Here is a 19,832-nt window from a genome sequence, read left to right on the forward strand (position 1 = left end):
CTCTCAATAGATGCTGAAAAAGCATTTGACAAAGTACAGCATCCCTTCCTGATCAAAACTCTTCAAAGTGTAGGGATAGAGGGCACATACCTCAATATTATCAAAGCCATCTATGAAAAACCCACCGCAAATATCATTCTCAATGGAGAAAAACTGAAAGCTTTCTGCTAAGATCAGGAACATGGCAGGGATGTCCATTATCACCACTGCTATTCAACATAGTACTAGAAGTCCTAGCCTCAGCAATCAGACAACAAAAAGAAATTAAAGGCATCCAAATTGGCAAAGAAGAAGTCAAACTATCACTCTTCGCAGATGATATGATACTATATGTGGAAAACCCAAAAGACTCCACTCCAAAACTGCTAGAACTTGTACAGGAATTCAGTAAAGTGTCAGGATAAAATCAATGCACAGAAATCAGTTGCATTTCTGTACACCAACAATAAGACAGAAGAAAGAGAAATTAAGGAGTCAATCCCATTTACAATTGCACCCAAAACTATAAGATACCTAGGAATAAACCTAACCAAAGAGGCTAAGAATCTATACGCAGAAAATTATAAAGTACTCATGAAAAAAATTGAGGAAGACACAAAGAAATGGAAAAATGTTCCATGCTCCTGGATTGGAAGAATAAATATTGTGAAAATGTCTATGCTACCTAAAGCAATATACACATTTAATGCAATCCCTATCAAAATACCATCCATTTTTTCAAAGAAATGGAACAAATAATCCTAAAATTTATATGGACCCAGAAAAGACCTCGAATAGCCAAAGGAATATTGAAAAAGAAAGCCAAAGTGGGTGGCATCACAATTCCGGACTTCAAGCTCTATTACAAAGCTGTCATCATCAAGACAGCATGGTACTGCCACAAAAACAGACACATCGATCAGTGGAACAGAATAGAGAGCCCAGAAATCGACCCTCAACTGTATGGTCAACTAATCTTCGACAAAGCAGGAAAGAATGTCCAATGGAAAAAAGACAGCCTCTTCAATAAATGGTGCTGGGAAAATTGGACAGCCACACGCAGAAAAATGAAATTGGACCACTTCCTTACACCACTCACGAAAATAGACTCAAAATGGATGAAGGACCTCAATGTGAGAAAGGAATCCATCAAAATCCTTGAGGAGAACGCAGGCAGCAACCTCTTCGACCTCAGCCACAGCAACATCTTCCTAGGAATAACGGAAAAGGCAAGGGAAGCAAGGGCAAAAATGAACTCTTGGGATTTCATCAAGATCAAAAGCTTTTGCACAGCAAAGGAAACAGTTAACAAAACCAAAAGACAACTGACAGAATGGGAGAAGATATTTGCAAATGACATATCAGATAAAGGGCTAGTGTCCAAAATCTATAAGGAACTTAGCAAACTCAACACCCAAAGAACAAACAATCCAATCAAGAAATGGGCAGAGGACATGAACAGACGTTTCTGCAAAGAAGACATCCAGATGGCCAACAGACACATGGAAAAGTGCTCCATGTCACTCAGCATCAGGGAAATACAAATCAAAACCACAATGAGATATCACCTCACACCAGTCAGAACGGCTAAAATTAACAAGTCAGGAAATGAGAGATGCTGGCGAGGATGTGGAGAAAGGGGAACCCTCCTCCACTGTTGGTGGGAATGCAAGCTGGTGCAACCACTCTGGAAAACAGCATGGAGGTTCCTCAAAATGTTGAAAATAGAACTACCCTATGACCCAGCAATTGCACTACTGGGTATTTACCCTAAAGATACAAACATAGTGATCCGAAGGGGCACGTGTACCCGAATGTTTATAGCAGCAATGTCTACAATAGCCAAACTATGGAAAGAACGTAGATGTCCATCAACAGATGAATGGATAAATGAGATGTGGTACATATACATAATGGAATACTATGCAGCCATCAAAAGAAATGAAATCATGCCATTTGCGACGACATGGATGGAACTAGAGGATATCATGCTTATTGAAATAAGTCAATCAGAGAAAGACAACTATCATATGATCTCCCTGATATGAGGACATGGAGAAGCAACATGGGGGATTGGGGGATAGGAGAAGAATAAATGAAATAAGATGGGATTGGGAGGGAGACAAACCATAAATGACTCTTAATCTCACAAAACAAACTGGGGGTTGCCGGGGGGAGGTGGGATTGGGAGAGGGGGAGGGGGATATGGACATTGGGTAGGGTATGTGCTATCATGAGTGCTGTGAAGTGTGTAAACCTGGCGATTCACAGACCTGTACCCCTGGGGATAAAAATACATTATATGTTTATAAAAAAAAAAATTGGAAGGGGAGGCGAACCGTAAGAGACTATGGACTCTGAAAAACAACCTGAGGGTTTTGAAGGGTCAGGGGTGGGAGTTTGGGGGAACAGGTGGTGGATAATAGGGAGAGCACGTTTTGCATGGAGCACTGGGTGTTGTGCAAAAACAATGAATACTGTTACACTGAAAAAAATAAATAAAATTAGATAGAAAACTACAGAGAAGAAAATCTTTGGAATCTAGAGCTAGGCAAAAAGTTTTTGACATAGAACCAAAAGCATGATATAAAAGGAAAATATATAAATTGGACCATATCAAAATTAAAAACTTTTGTACGCTGACTCTATTAAGATGACAAAACAACATGATACAGACTGAAAGAAAATATTTGCAAACCACTTATCTGCCAGAGGACTAATATCTAAAATATGTGAACTCTCAAAACTTAGGAGCAAAAAAGCAGTTCAATTAGAAAATGGACAAAAAATATGAAGACACATTTCACTGAAGAAGATATGAAGATAGCAAATAAGTACATGAGAAGAAGTTCAACATCATCAGCCCCTATAGATATGCAATTTAAAACCACAGTGATGTATCACTACCCATCTATCAGTATGGCTAAAAAAAATAAATAGCTATAAAATCAAGTGCTGGTAAAGATCCATAGAAATAAGATAACAGATGCTTTTCTGGTGGGAACTGAAAATGGTAAAATCACTCTGGAAAATAGTTGATAGTTTCTTTTAAAACAAACATGCACTTACCTATGATCCAGAAATTGTACTCTGGACATTTGTCCTGAATAAGTGAAAACTTGTGTTTGTACAAACCTGCACACAAATGCTCTTCAACAGGTGGATGATAAATGTTATGGTAAGGGAACAAATGATACTGGGAACAACTTTTATCAGTCTAAGGGAATTATACTGACTGAAAAAACCCAGCCTCAAAAGGTTATATACTACATGATTCCATCTTTTTAACATTCTTGAAAGAACAAAATTACAAGGATACGAAACAGATTAGTCACTGTCAGGGGTTAGGGATGGATGTGAATATAAAGGGGTAGCATGAAGGGGATCCTTGTGGTGTGGAATTTGGTTTATATCATTGGGGGAGGGTTGGAGAGGGAAATAGTCCTCTGCCTTGATTTCTTTGGTGTTTGCATCAATCTACAAGTATAATCAATAAAAGTATACAGAATTACATATACAAGTATGTGTAAAGCTGGTGAAATATGAAAAAGCTCTGTTGATTATATCCCTATGTTTGATATTTGATACTGTCCAGGAGTTATTCAAGGTGTTCTTTGGGGAAAATTGGGTGAATGTTTCGCAGGACCTCCTAAATATATTTTTTATATCCTATGAATCTATAATTATTTCTTAATAAAATATTAAAAAATATGTTTCCATACCTAAAATAAACATTTATATGGGTATTTCTTAAGTCAGGATGATGGTTAGAAGATTCAAATTTACTGAATAACTCTAAGTGAAAACCTAACACAGAATTATGTAATGGTAATTTAAGTGATACAAATATAGGGGGGAAAAAACCCAAAACCCTAAAGTACCAAGCCTGTGTCAAAGAAAGACATAACTTTTCCATGAAAGAAAGTGTATCTCTTTTCTTACCTCAATAACATATAACACTACATTTTTGTAGAAACAATACAATATACACTTTGTTACTCGAAAATGATTCCAAGCTCCATGAACCAGCAGAAGCTTCTCCAAGTAGCTAAACTAAAAGAAGGAAATAATAGTTAGTGCAAGTTCAAATGAATCTATCATTTAGTGACAAAACCCACAAAACGTCATTTTCTCAGCATTTCACACCTCAGAGCTCCTGCTCTAGAAAATACAACATAGAAGGAAGCGGAATGAAACCAATTTCGCAGACAACCTGACGTGGCAGTTCTCTATAAAGAAAATTTTAACTTCTCTATAAAGAAACTTAACTTCTCTTATCACTAAAAAGAATTATTTTAACACCATATTTTTTGCCCAGTGAATGCTTCTTGGATTTTCACTTGGAGTGTGAAAGGCTTTTAATCTGATATACATCAGGGCTTTAATCATGGTAATGGAACAGAATTATTTAATGAAAGGAACAACCTATTAGAAACAAGAACTTGGGTTAAATCACTCTTTTTTTTTTAATGTGTGTGATCAGGTGTAAGTAACAAAGCTTACAGGAATCAGTTTCCCACGTCATATAATAAAAAGTTAAAATTAAAAATGAAGATTATATGCAGCCTCTGCAGTGTTGCTGAGCCTCCTTACCTTCATATTCATACACACTTTCATAGCAGTGATTACCTTCTAACAAACGACAGGCATTACTGTATATTTTTATTTCCTACAATGGAAACTCTGTGAGAGTAGGTCTCATTGTTTAATTTACTGATGAGTCCTAAACACCCAGAAACATGCCTAGAATATGGTATTTGCTTAGTGGATATTTTTTTGAATGAATGACTATTCAGGAGAGTTATTCCACAAAATGAAGTAATTCCGACATTTAATGACTCCTGGAATTAAATACTTTCTTCAAAGTGGCACAAGTTGGTATGTATAAAAAACTTTAAACTTTCTTTTTAAAAAAAAGAGCATTTAAGATTTTGGATCATGAGAGAGCACGATGGGGAAGAAGATGCTCAATCATAAAAGGTAGTGCTAAAGGGCGCTTGGGTGGCTCAGTGGGTTAAAGCCTCTGCCTTCGGCTCAGGTCATGATCCCAGGGTCCTGGGATCAAGCCCTGCATCGGGCTCTCCACTCAGCGGGGAGCCTGCTTCCCTTCCTCTCTCTCTCTGCCTGCCTCTCTGCCTACTTGTGATCTCTGTCAAATAAAGTCTTTAAAAAAAGAAACAAGCGAAGAATGTGTTAAAAAAAAAAAGTTGTGCTAAATGAGAAATAAGTGAATTAAAGAAAGGTTTTTGTTTGGTATTACCCAGAACTTGATATTAAACTTGAGTCACAATAGAAAATATTCCTATTGCCTCAGTGTTTAGCTTTGCAGTTGTTCAAAGTCAGAATTTCATTCCTGGGGATAATTTTAAAATATTAAGAAATTTGGGGAGAAGGAAGTGAATAATTTACACTTTTCAGAGAATAAAATGATCCAGGTTATGAGTTGAATGTTATACTGCAATACTCTGAGAAGGAAAAGTTGTATATTACCTAGAAAGAGCAGAGTAAAAGACATTTGTTTGACCACTGCTGCAGAATACATATAAAAGGCTATAGAATGGCCTTTTATATAGAATACATATAAAGGCTAGAGGCAGATGGGGCGGAAATAATAATAATAACTGAAAACTTCCCTAACCTAAGATTCATTCTGCAAAAGTATAAAATGGCACACATGATTGGCAGAATACCTTCTACCTCTTTGCAGTCAAAGCTGCTCTTGGGTCAAACTAAGATGGAAGGGAAAAAACCCCAATGTGACTTAAAGTATTATCATTGACATGAGATAGCCTTTTTTTTTTTTAAAGATTTTATTTATTTATTTGACAGACAGAGATCACAAGCAGGCAGAGAGGCAGGCAGAGAGAGAGTAGGAAGCAAGGTCCCCGCTGAGCAGAGAGCCCGATGCGGGGCTCGATCCCAGAACCCTGAGATCATGACCTGAGCCGAAGGCAGAGTCTTAACCCACTGAGCCACCCAGGTGCCCCGACATGAGATAGCCTTTTAATAGGGGCCTGTGCACAAATCAAATCAATCCCCTGCATTAGTGACTGTCTTGGTATGGCACTTTAGGGGCGGGTGGAAGGAAGAAAAGAAAACTTGGAAGGTCTGCTCCAAGATGGTGACACAGGAAGCCCTCAAATCACTTCCTTCACAGACACATCAAATTTACATCTATTTATTCCTCTTGAGGACTGACTGAATAGCTTCTGCATCATAAAAGATAGATGGAGACACAGTAAGAAAAGGAATACCCACCCCTGACATTCCAAAATGCAGTGGGGAGCAACAGTAGTACTTAATGACCACAAGAAGATTCATATGTCCTGGGGTACAGAAAAAAAAAGCCACAGTCTTAAAAGGCAACAAGAATATAAAGGAGCCATCCCCAGAACCCTCCCAAACAGCAGATGAGCCCCTTGAACTCTCTCCAGGTGAGAGGGGCTAATGAGTACCATGGTTTGTATTCTCCCTCTACTTTAATAGTTACCAACAGGAACATGGTCTGCATGCCATAGCCAGCCTATTGCCTCAGCAAGCCCCAGGCCCTTAGCCCGTACTAGCCCCAGACATCCATAAAAACAAAACAAAACCTCTCACTTTAAAAGAGCAACTAGAATATAAAAGAGCCAGCCCTAAAACTCTTGACAAATAGTGTTGGGGGCTGCTAGAAAACTCTAGGTTGGAGGGGCTGCTAGGTGCCACAGTTTGTTCCTTTTCCACCGTGATGGTGTAGATGGGAGCTTAATTTGCCCTAGCCAATCTACCACCTCGGTGAGCCTAGACCCCTAGCCCACTTCAGCCCAAGGTGGGCCCAGCATGGCACCACTGGGACAATCCAGGTCAGCCCCAGCCATCTCACTAAGGTGACGCAGGAGCAAAGCACCCCAGAACACTCCTGGCCCACACTGCTTTGGCACCACACCACTCACCAGGGTATGCCCTGAGCAGAGTGCCCTGGGAACCCCTTGGGCTATATACACCTCAGCTCCAATCACCCTACATAGAGAGCCTAGGAACCTATGTCTTGAGCCTCCCTTGGCACCAGCCACCTGCCAGAGTGCCCCCTGTGTAGAGTACCCAAGGACACCTGACTTATATGTACTTCAGCTTCAGCTGTCCTTCCAGGACACCAGGAAAGACTTAAAAATAAACTGTTATATGCTTAGTTCAGCTCAGGCCATCCCACCAGGTTGGCTATAGCAAAGAATGCCTTGGGAATCTCATCCTATGCCAGGCACAGCTCCAGCTAGGCAACCAAAGTGACCAGACACATGCAGTTTACATGAGGGACAACCATACACATTCCTTTAAGCTTAGGAGAGTAGCTGTTCTGCCTAATTCATAAAAACACAGAAAGCCAAGTAAAATGAGAAGACAGAGGAATATGCTCCAAATGAAAGAACAAGACAAAAACCTCAAAAAGAGAGAGAGAGAGCCAGAGAGACAGAGAGAGAGAACTAAAAACAGATATACAACCTACCTGATAAAGATTTTAAAGTAATGATCATAAAGATGCTTACCAGACTAGAAAGAAGACTGGATAAACTCAATGAGACCTTCAACAAAGAAATAAAAAATATGAAAGAAGAACCAATCAGGGTTGAAGAATACAGAAAAGGTGGGGGGGAGAAAAACTAGAAAACTAGGGAAAAAATACAATAATTGAAATAAAAGATACACTACAGGGAAATGAAGGTAGATTAGAGGATACAGAAGAATGGGCCAACAATCTGGAGGACAGGGTGATGGAAAGCACCCAAGCTGAACTATAAAAAGAAAAAAAGAAATAAGGATGGATTAAGGGATCTCTTGGACAACATCAAGGGAAGAAACATTCACATTACAGAGGTTCCAGAGGGAGGAGAGAGTAAGAGGCAGATAAGTTTATCTGAATAAATAATAACTGAAAACTTCCCTAACCTAGGAAAGGAAACAGACATTCAGATTCAGGAAGCACAGGGAGTTCCAATAAGACAACCACACAACAAAACATAATAATGACAATAATTTTTCAGCAGGAATATTGCAGCTCAGAAGGTAATACCATGATATATTCAAAATGCTGAAAGGAAAAAACACACTGGATGAACACTCCATCCAGCAAAGTTATTCAGAATTCAGGATGAGATAAAGAACTTCCTAAACAAAAATTAAAAGAAATCATCACCACTAAACTGACCTTATAAGAAATATTATAAGAAATATTAAAGAGACTTTTTAAAGTGGAAAACAAAAGGCCATAATTAGAAGTAAAAAAAATTATATATATATACACATATATGTGAGTATGTGTGTGTGTGTGTATATATATATATATATGTATGTATATGAATATGTATATATGAAAGGAAAACTGTTCTAAGTTAAACCAAACATAAAGCTCATGGGAGCAATTACTTGTAAACTAGTATGAAGGTTAAAAGGCAAAAGTAGTAAAATCAATTAAAAAAATTAGTTAAGGGGATTTACAAAATACAAAGATGTAAAATATAGTAAAATATACATAAATTGTGGAGGTAGAAGAAAAAATGAAGTACTTTTAAAATAAGTGACTTAAGAGATCATCAACTTAATATAGTCTGCAATATACTTTGGATGTTATATAAAACTTCATAATAACCATAAACCAAAAAACTTATAACAGATACACAAAAAATAAAGAGAAACAAAGACAAGCAAAACACTAAAGAAAATTACAAACCATAAGACAAACTGTAAGAGAAGATGAAGGGAATAGAGAAAAACTATAAGAACAACCAGAAAACAATTAACAAAACAGCAATAAGTAAATATCTATCAATAATTACTTTGTGTAAATAGTCTAAATGCTTGAAAAAAGACATAAGGTGACAAAATGGATAAAACAAATTGGACTCATTTATATGCTGCCTGCAAGAGACTCACTTCAGACCCAAAGGCACATAAAAACTGGAAGTGAAGGGATGGAAAAAGATATGCCATGCAAATGGAAGTGAAAAAAAAAAAAAAGCCAGGGGCAATACCTATATCAGACAAAATAGACTTGGAATCAAAGATTGTATCAAGTGACAAAGAGGGCACTACATAATGATAAAGGGGTCAATAAACAAGAGAATATAATAATTATAGTTATCTATAGGAGCACCTAAATAAAGCAAATATTAATAGACACAAAGGGAAAATTGATAGCCATATGATAAGTAGTAGGGGACTGTAACAACACCCTACTCACATCAGTGAATAGATCATCCAGGCAGAAAATGAATAAGTAAACAGTGTCTTTTAACAACACATTAGACCAGATGAACTTGACATATACAGAAAATACCATTCCAAAACAACAGAATATGCCATCTTTTCAAGTGCACATGCAATATTCTCCAGGATACATCATGTGTTAGGCCACAAAAGAAGCCTAAATAAATTTAAGAAGATTACAATCATACCAAGCATCCTTTTTTTTTTTTTTTACTACAATGGATATGAATGAAGCTACACATCAATTATAACAACAACAACAACAACAAAAACCAGAAAAAGCTCAAACATGTGGAGGCTAAACAATATGCTACTAAACAGCTCCTGAGTCAAAGAAGAAATCAAATAAGAAATTGAAAAATACATGGGGGAGATAGTCCAAAATGGCAGACAAGTAGGAGATCTTAGTTTGTCTGCTCCCAGGAATTCAGCAAGATAGCTATCAAATCATTCTGAACACCTGCAAACTTAAGCAGAGATCTAAAAAAAGATTAGCTGAAACTCTACAAATAGAAAGGCTGCCACTTTCTGCAAGAATGACAAGACAGAAAAACTCACCTCAAAAAAGAGAAAAAAAGAACAAGAGGCAGTACTGACTGCCAGGGACTTAATCAGTATTGATATAAATAAGATGTCAGAAGTAGAGTTCAGGATAATGATTACAAAGATACTAGCTGGGCTTGAAAAAAAGCATAGATGACACTAGAGGATCCCTTTCTGGAAAAATAGAAGAATTAAAATCTAATGAAGTAAAAATCAAAAAGACTATTAATGAGATGCAATAAAAAATAGAGGCTCTAACTGCTAGGATAAATAAGGCAAAAGAAAGATTGTCTTATATAGCAATATATAAGGCAAAATTATGGAGAATAAAGAAGCTGAGAAAAAGAAAAACTACTGGATCATGAGGGGAGAATTTGAGAGATAAATGATACCATAAAGAGAAACAATATTACAATAATTGGGATTGGAGAAGAGGAAAGTTGGGGGGAGACAGAAGGTTTGGAACAATTATAGTAGGAAACTTACCTAACCTGGGGAAGGAAAGAGACATTGAAGTCTGGGAGGCACAGAGAACACCCTTCAAAATCAATAAAAATAAGTCAACACCTTGACTTATAATAGTCAATAATAGAAACTTGCAAATCTCAGAGACAAAGACAAAATCCTGAAAGCAGCTTGGGACAAGAGGACCATAACATACAAGGGTAGAAACATCAGACTGGCAGACTTATCCACAGAGATCTTGCAGGCCAGAAAGTACTGGCATGATATATTCAGGGTGCTAAATGAGAAGAATGTGCAGCCAAGAATACTTCACCCAGCAAGGATGTCATTCAAAAGAGGAGAAATAAACTTCCAGGATAAACAGAAACTAAAAGAATATGTGATCACTAAACCAACTCACCAAGAAATATTAAAGGGGACACTTTAAGCAAAGAGAGAGCCCAAAAGTAGCATAGACCAAAAAGGAACAGAGACAATATACAGAAATAGTGACTTTACAAGTAATACAATGGCACTAAATTCATATCTTCAATAATTACTCTGAATGTAAATGGACTAAATGCTCCAATCAAAAAAGGGTATCAGATTGGATTAAAAAAAAAAAAAGACCCACCTATATGTTGTCTACAAGAGACTCATTTTAGACCCAAAGACACCTCCAGATTGAAAGTGAGGGGGTGTAAAACCACTTTTCATGCTAATGGATATCAAAAGAAAATTGCAGTAGCAATCCTTACATCAGATTATATTTTAAACCAAAGACTATAATAAAATATGAAGAAAGACACTATATCATAATTAAAGGGCCTAACTAGAAGATATAACAATTGTAAATATTTATGCCCCCAACATGGGAGCAGCCAATTATATATATGAATCAATATCAAAATGAAAGAAACACATTCATAATAACACAATAGTAGTAAGGGACTTTAACATCACACTCATTGCAATGGACAGATCATCTAAGCAGAAGATCAAGAAGGAAGCAAGGGCTTTGAATGACACACTGGACCAAATGGACTTTGCAGATATATTCAGAGCATTCCATCCTAAAGCAACAGAACACATATCCTCCAGAAGATATCACATACTGGGTCACAGATCAGGTCTCGGCCAGTTCAAAAAAATTGGGATATTCCCTGCATACTTTCAGACCACAGTGCTTTGAAACAAACTCAGTCACAAGAGGAAATTTGGAAAGAACTCAAACACATGAAGGCTAAAGAACATCCTACTAAGGAATGAATGGGTTAACCAGGAAATTAAAGAAGAATTTTAAAAATTCACAGAAACAAACAAAAGTGAAAACACAACTGGTTTCAGTAAATATCATTCCCAATGGGGAAAAACAGAGTTTCCCCCAAGGTCAGGAACACAACTGTTGTTTAACATAGTATTAGAAGTCTTAGCCTCAGCAATCAGACAGTGAAAAGAAATAAAGGCATCTAAACTGGCAAAGAAGAAGTCAAACTCTGACTCTTCACAGATGACATGGTACTCTATGTGGAAAACCCAAAAGATTCCACCCCAAAATTGCTAGCGCTCATACAGGAATTCAGCAAAGTGGGAGGAGATAAAAATCAATGCACAGAAATCAGTGCATTTCTATACTCTTAACAATGAAACAGAAGAAAGAGAAATTAAGGAGTCTATCCCATTTACAATTTCACCAAAACCCATAAGATACCTAGAAATAAGCCTAACCAAAGAGTCAAAGGATCTGTAATCAGAAAACTCATGAAAGAAATTGAGGAAGACATAAAGAAATGGAAAAATGGGGGCACCTGGGTGAGCCACTGGGTGGCTCAGTGGGTTAAGGCCTCTGCCTTCGGCTCAGGTCATGATCCCAGAGTCCTGGGATTGAGCCAGGGAACCTGCTTCCTCCTCTCTCTCTGCCTGCCGCTGTGCCTACTTGTGATCTCTGTCTATCAAATAAATAAATAAAATATTTTTAAAAAAAGACATCCAAATGGCCAACAGACACATGAAAAATTGCTCAACATCACTCAGCATCAGGAAAATACAAGTCAAAACCACAGCTCACCCCAGTCAGAATGGCTAAAATTAATAAGTCAGAAAATGACAGATGTTGGCAAGGATGTGGAGAAAGGGGAACCCTCCTACACTGTTGGTGGGAATGCAAGCTGGTGCAGCCACTCTGGAAAACAGTATGGAGGTTCCTCAAAAAGTTGAAAAAAGCTACCCTACAACCCAGCAATTGCACTACTGGGTATTTACCTCAAAGATACAAATGTGGTGAGCCAAAGGGGCATGCAAACCCCAGTGTTTATAGCAGCATTGTCCACAATAGCCAAACTATGGAAAGAGCCTAAATATCTATCAACAGATAAATGGATAAAGAAGATGTGGGGTGTGTGTGTGTGTGTGTGTGTGTGTGTGTGTGTGATGGAATATTATACAACCATCAAAAATGAAATCTTGCCATTTGCAGTGACGTGGTGGAACAAGAGGATATTATGCTATGCAAAGTAAGTCAGAGAAAGACAATTTTCATATGATTACTGATATGCAGAATTTAAGAAAGAAAGCAGAGGATCGTAGGGGAATAGAGAGGAAAAATGAAATAAGAAGAAACCAGAGAGGCAGACAAAGCGTAAGAGACTCTTAATCTTAGAAAACAAACTGAGGGTTGCTGGAGGGGAGAGGTAGGGATGGGGTAGCTGGGTGATGGACATTAGGGAGGGTATGTGTTGTGCCGAGTGCTGTGTGTTGTGTAAGACTGATGAATCACAGACCTGTATCCCTGAAACAAATAACACATTGTATGTTAATAATTCAAAAAAAAAGAACAGAGAGCTGAAAAATACCCCACACTTATATGGTCAGTTAATCTATAGCAAAGGAGACAAGAATATACAATGGGGGAAAAGACAGTCTCTTCAAAAAGATGTTGGGAAAATTGGAAAGCTACGTGCAAAAGAATGAAACTAGACTGCCTTTACAGTCTTTTACTTTTTACAGAAAAGTAAACTCAAAATGAATTAATGACTTAAATGTCTGACTTGAAACCCAGGGCACTTGTGATGAGCATCATAGGTGATGAATCACTAAACTCTACACCTGAAACTAATATTACACTGTTTATGTTAACTGACTGGAATTTAAATAAAAACGATAAAAGGAAAAAACAAAGGCAGCAATCTCCTGGACACTGACCTTAGCAACACTTTTCTAGATATATCTCTTCAGGCAAGGAAAACAAAAGCAAAAATGAACTATGGGGACTACATCAAAACAAAAATCTTTTACACAGCAAAGGAAATCATTGACAAAATGAAAAGGTAACCTACTGTGTGGGAGAAGACATTAGGAAATGATATATTTGATATGGGGTCAATATTCAAAATATATAACAAAGCTATTAAATTTAGCATCCAAAAACTAAATAATCCAATTTAAAAAGGCAGTGGTGGGGGGATGAGGGGTTTAATAGGTGATGGGGATTAGGGAGTGCACTTGTGATGAACACTGGGTTGTGTATTAAAGTGTTGAATCACTACATTGTACACTTGAGATTAGTATTACACTGTATGTTAACTAACCGGAATTTAAATTAAAAACTTTTAAAAATGAGAGCGGACATTTTCCCAAAGGAGATATTTTTCCAAAGAAGATACACAGATAGCAAACAAACACATGAAAAGATTTTCAACATCACCAATCACCTTATTTGTACCAAACATCACCTAATTTGCAGGGAAATGCAAATCAAAACAATGATGTATCACCTCACACCCACCAGAATGGCTAGTATTCAAAAGGACAAGAAATACCAGGTGTTGGGGAGGCTGTGGAGGAAAAGGAACCTGCATTAAAAACTGATGCAGCTACTGTGGAAAACAGTATGGCAGTTCCTCAAAGTATTAAAAATACCAAATAACCTTGTAATCGCACTACTGTGTATTTACCCAAAGAAAACAAAAACACTAATTTGAAAAGATATATATGCACATTTATGTTCACTGAAGCATTACTGACAATAGCCAAAATATGGAAGCAACTTCAGTGTCCATCCATAAAGGAATGGATAAAGAAGATGGCGTGTGTGTGTGTGTGTGTGTGTGTGTGTGTGTGTGTGTGTGTGTAATGGAATATTAACCATAAAAAGGAATGAAATCTTGCCATTTGTGACAATATGAATGGACATAGTAGGTATTGTGCTCAGTAAAATAAGTCCAACAGAAAAAGATAAATACCATTTGATTTCACTTATAATGTGGAATCCTAAAAATAACAACAACAACAAAACCAACAACAACAAAAAACAAATATTTTCCTGGATCCCTAGGACACTTGATACTGACCAGCCTGATGTGTCTACACTGTTTAATAGCTCAAGGCTTATGTCACGTATAATTGCTGAGATCACTGAAGTATGGATCCCAACGGCATGTAGCAGTTTAGGACAGGATTAGGTGAGTTTGGTGTGTTCGTTTGCTTGTTTATAGACACAGGTGCTTTGATCATTAGGTTTACTGACACTTTCCCCAACACAGATACTCTAGCACATAGGAGGCTTAGTTTTCCCTGCTATAAAACCAGAACACTTAATCTATGAGTAAGAAGGGTCTCAGAATGGATTTGATTCAAACACTGGGGTAATATATGCTCTTCATCTATGCTGTGGAATCCTAGGAATCTATTTTGTTACTTCTCCCATTCCAGTCATCTGTTTACCTGTGGACAGGGTTCTAAATCATCTAGCCCCTCCAAGACAGTCACCATAAAAATAGCCCTAGCAGGGATGACCTACTCAGAGTATGGGATTATTCCTAAGGAATGCTCAAGAGTTATAGGTGGCTCCTGAATTCAGCAAGACTGAAGAGTGTTATTGGTAGTTGCTTAAATATTAGATCCATTAAAATCTAATCTTAAATTATTGATTAAAATATTCTTCAACTGTCAAAATATTAATATGTAGAAGGAGAAGGTGTTCTTGTTGAACAGCCCAGGATAGTACATAAATATACAGGGACTGTAAATCACAGACCACACACAACTACTTATGTGCCTTCCAACAAATGGTACAGTTACTGTGGAAGGCAGTTTGACAGTTTCTTATAAAACTAAACATACTTTTTTACCTTTACTAATGATGTAGCAATTACACTCCTTGGTACAAATCCAGTGGAGTTGAAAACTTTAAAAAAAATCTGCACATGTTGTGTGCCCAAACTTGGAAATAACCAAGATATTTTTCAGTAAGTGAATGGATAAAGTATTGTACATTTAGAAAGTGGAATATTATTCATCACTAAATAGAAATGAGCTATCAAGCCATATTATTAAGTGAAAGAAAGAAGCCCGTTTGAAAAGGCTATGTGCGGGCACCTGGGTGGCTCAGTGGTTTAAGCCGCTGCCTTCGGCTCAGGTCATGATCTCAGGGTCCTGGGATCGAGTCCCATGTCGGGCTCTCTGCACTGAAGGGAGCCTGCTTCCCTCTCACTCTCTCTGCCTGCCTCTCTGCCTACTTGTGATCTCTCTCTGTCAAAATTAATAAATAAAATCTTTAAAAAAAAAAAAAAGAAAAGGCTATGTGCTGTATGAATATGACATTCTGGAAAAGGCAAAGTCATGGATATAGTACAAAAATCAGTGGTTGCCAAGGGTTCGTGTGTGGAGGGAATGATGAATAGGCAGAGTGCAGAGGATTTTTAAGGCAGTAAAACTACTCTGTGTGATACTGTGATGGTGGATTCACCATCATTTCAATATACATTTCTCTAAGCCCATAGAATGTATAACACCAAGAGTGAGTCCTACTGTACTGTGGACTTTGGGCAATGATAATGATGTGTCAATGTAGGTTCATCAGTTATAACAAATATACCGCTCTGGTAGGGGAGGTTGATGATGGAGGAGTCTGTGGGGGAAGGCAGGGAATATATGGGAACTCTATATTTTCTGCTCAGTTTTGTTGTGCAGCTACAATTGTTCTAAAATATACAGTCTAATTTTTTAAGTGCCTGCCAAGAGGCAGTGTCTCCTTTTAAAAAGTAGAAATGAGGATGTTATAAGACTTTAAGAAATCTTCATCGAGAGACATCACAAAGCAAAGCACACATTACAGATTGAAGAGACTGAGGATTAGAGATTATGTTAGAGCTATAGATTCTTGGTGGCATCAGTATGACCAACTCCATGACTGCTCAAGGAAAACTTTTTTTGCTGCAAAGTACATAATAACAAAACTAAAGAAAACCCTATACTGGTAGTTTCATATGAAAAGCAGCTTAAAGTGTGGGTAGGCCTCAGGGGTAGACTTCAGATATTCAGCATTCTCATGCCCACACTACTGACCTGTGCAATGGCATAATCTGAGTTGTTGGTGGCCAGCATGCCCTCATTCCCACTGATTCCCACACCCACGTGGGCCATCTGGATCATCCCAACGTCATTGGCACCATCCCCAATGGCAAGAGTTATGGCCCCTACATGCTTCTTAACCAGGTCCACTATTTCTGCCTTCTGGAGGGGAGATAACCTGAAAAAGAAGACAGAAACCACCATTTTTTAGTGTTTTGTTTTTGTTCACCTTGTTCTAAAACCCTTTTAACAAGTAGTCAACAATGATCTAAACAAAATCAACTTTAAATGGCAGTTACTGGTAAATCTCCCAATTCATTAATTAAGCTTTTTACAAATATAAAAATGTTTCACCCACACCCTAAAAAAGCAAATGAATAAACAAAAAGCAGAATCAGAACTATAAATAAAAGAACAAACTGATGGCTGCTGGAGGGGAAGGGGATGGGGGGCCTTGCAAAATGGGAGAAGAGGACTTAGAGATACGGGCTTCCAGTTACGCAGTGAATAAGTCACAACACAGTAATGTCTTTAACGTCCCAGAAGAAATACACAACATCAGTTGCCCAGTTTACATGGAGATAAACTCTTCAATTTGCCTTTCTCCCCATCACTCCCTGTTGCCCAACACTTGTCTGCTATATTAATTTATATCATCCACCTAAATGAAACCAAGAGGAAAATAAGATTTCTGAAGCTATATGAAGGCATTTACCCAAAGGATAGCTTGTGGACTAGCCTATGAAAATCAAACTATCCTCAAGTGAACTTGAAAAATACAAGGAGATATAAAAATATGAAGGTGTCAGTCAGGAGAGAATGTGGTAAAAACAAAAAACAATAGCGAAGTGATGTAACATGACAAATGTTTCTTTCTTTTCAAAGGATACTGCTGATCCTTTTTTTCCCCCTCAGATAGGCTACAAAAGCAAATTTAATATTCCTAAAATATTTCAGGCTAAAAGACCCTGTCTACACAAAATACTTACAGATAAATCAAGGAAAGAGAAGGAAAATTCTTTATCTCTTATTCCTCATATATTCATTCACTAAATGAATTCACTAAATGAATACTCATGTATTCATTCACTAAATGAATTGAATACACTCCTCTATCCAAAACAATAAGAGACACACAAAGGCTTTATTTTCTAGTAAAAAAATGATCATCCCCTTCCCACAAAACAACTCCTAAAAACTAAGTTAAATTTAAACCTTTCAGATTTTAGGTGAGGTTATTATTTTTTTAAATTTTATTTATATATTTGAGAGACAGAGTGTGAGAGTGGAGAGCTCAGAGGGAGAGCAGACTCCCTGCCAAGCAGGAAGCCTGATGTGGGACTCAGTCCTGGGACTCCAGGATCATGAGCCAAAGGCAGCCGCTCAACCAACTGAACCACCCAGGCACCCCAAGGTGAAATTACTTTTTAAAAACTGAGGAGATCAGTTTCCTTGACTAGAACACACTCCAAATTTAAGACAGAAGCACAGATGGAAAAATTTTTGCTTCAAAAAGAAGAAAATATAATGAGTTAACATTATATATTATTACATTATATTCGGTTGAGTAAGAAAAGTTGCTGAAGTGGAGGATGTCCCAGAAACCATCTGAAAGTTTTGTTTCCCTCAAGAGGTGCTGCTTGTTTTGCTGGAATGCCGAAATGATAATAACTTCACCATTTAGTCTGGCAACTACTTTTATATTCAGACTATGATATTTGTGGAAAAAAGAAAAAACTACCTCATAATAATCCCAAATTTGACTCTTCGTACTTTCAAATATTAATTCTATCCTCTGGGCCAACCAAGCTCTCCAAAATACGAGAAGAGAACTATCAGGGAACCATTAAACCTTCTCCTCCCCTTGCTAAACATCGCTGAGCCCTTCGGTCCTTTGGTAATGTCGTTCTGGGCCTTTCACCAAAGCTCTAAGTCAGTTTTGAATAGTTAAGAATAGAACTGAATCATCACTATTCTGATTTGGGGTCCTCCTCAACCATATATGAAAATAAATCTTAAAATAATATTAGTCTCTTAATAACCATCTGTTAATTGAGCTCCAATTAATAATATACTTAAGGTCATATGTCCATGTATGGGCATTAAGCCAAATTTCCCTAATCCTGAAATTTTAGGGTTATATCCAATTGATGGTATTTACATTAATGTCTGGCCAAGTTCATCTTGTCATTCTTTTGGCTGAGACAACACAGAAGTTCCGTAAGTCAATATGCTATTTCAGAGCACAAGAGTGATTAGAAAATAGCCCCCCAAAAACAGTTTTAGGAATTCAAAACAGACATTAAACAGTTCATTTCTACTTTTCTCATCCAAATGGACATTTTTACTTTCCAAAAATAGTTATTTCACATGTCAACTCTCATTTTGATTTTCAATCTATAACATAGACCCAAATAACAAATTCAACAATAATTTAGAAAGAGCACATAATAGATTCCAACCCATAAAACTAATACTTAAGTCACACTTGCCTTAATTCAAAAATTGCATCTACTTTCTTTATCACCTATTTTCATGGATTAAAAACATACAAAGATAAGTAAACCAGTTGACTGGAATGATGTCATAGTTTTTCCATGGTGCATACTACTGACTTACTTATCAGTATAATCAGTGTGAGGAATAAAAAATAAAATGGTTTCTACTCAAAATGTGGGTTAAGTAGGTGATGAAGATTAAGGGGTGCCCTTGTGATGAGCACCGGGTGATAGATGAGAGTGTAGAGTCACTGTTATTTTACACCTGAAACTGAATTACACTGTATGTTAACTAACAAGAATTTAAATAAAAGCTTTTTAAAAGTTGTAAAATAGGTTCAAAATATGGTATGGCACAGATATTTTCTTGGCTATATAAATAAGTGCTTTTTTTTTTTGCTGTATTTGTATTTGCAATTTGTTGAGAAAGCTACTTAAAGTAATCTCATGTTCATTAATTATTATTTATTCCACAATATTTATGTCCCTACTATGAACAAGGCACAATCCTTGACAGAGAAGTTAGAGCAGAAAATAAAATACATAAACATCCCTGCCTTCTTGAAGTTTACACTGCAGTGGAGAGGAGACAGACAATAAACCAAGCAAGTGAAACAAAGATTATGGTATATAGTGATAAGAGCTGTAGGGAAAATAAGTCTATAGCTTCCTAAATTCACTTCTAAAAATTACTTAATTTTTCTCTTAATTATGTTCACTTGAGTGCCACTGATTGAGCAATTATAACACATACTGTACGACACCCTCCAACTATCT

General features: G+C 37.1%; 1 protein-coding gene across 1 annotated transcript in view; it reads right to left on the reverse strand.

Moving 5' to 3' along the window:
* LOC123925269 (phospholipid-transporting ATPase IB-like) overlaps positions 1 to 19,832 on the reverse strand; it is a 207,669-nt gene that overhangs the window by 75,983 nt on the left and 111,854 nt on the right. The window contains exons 26-27 of the mRNA XM_045978516.1: positions 16,552 to 16,735; positions 3,922 to 4,032 (exon numbers count right to left, since the gene is read on the reverse strand). Coding sequence (XP_045834472.1) covers positions 3,922 to 4,032; positions 16,552 to 16,735 — 295 coding nt within the window. The remainder of the gene's footprint in view (positions 1 to 3,921; positions 4,033 to 16,551; positions 16,736 to 19,832) is intronic.

The sequence above is a fragment of the Meles meles genome, chromosome 14 (assembly GCF_922984935.1).
Source record: "Meles meles chromosome 14, mMelMel3.1 paternal haplotype, whole genome shotgun sequence".
Classification (NCBI taxonomy): domain Eukaryota; kingdom Metazoa; phylum Chordata; class Mammalia; order Carnivora; family Mustelidae; genus Meles; species Meles meles.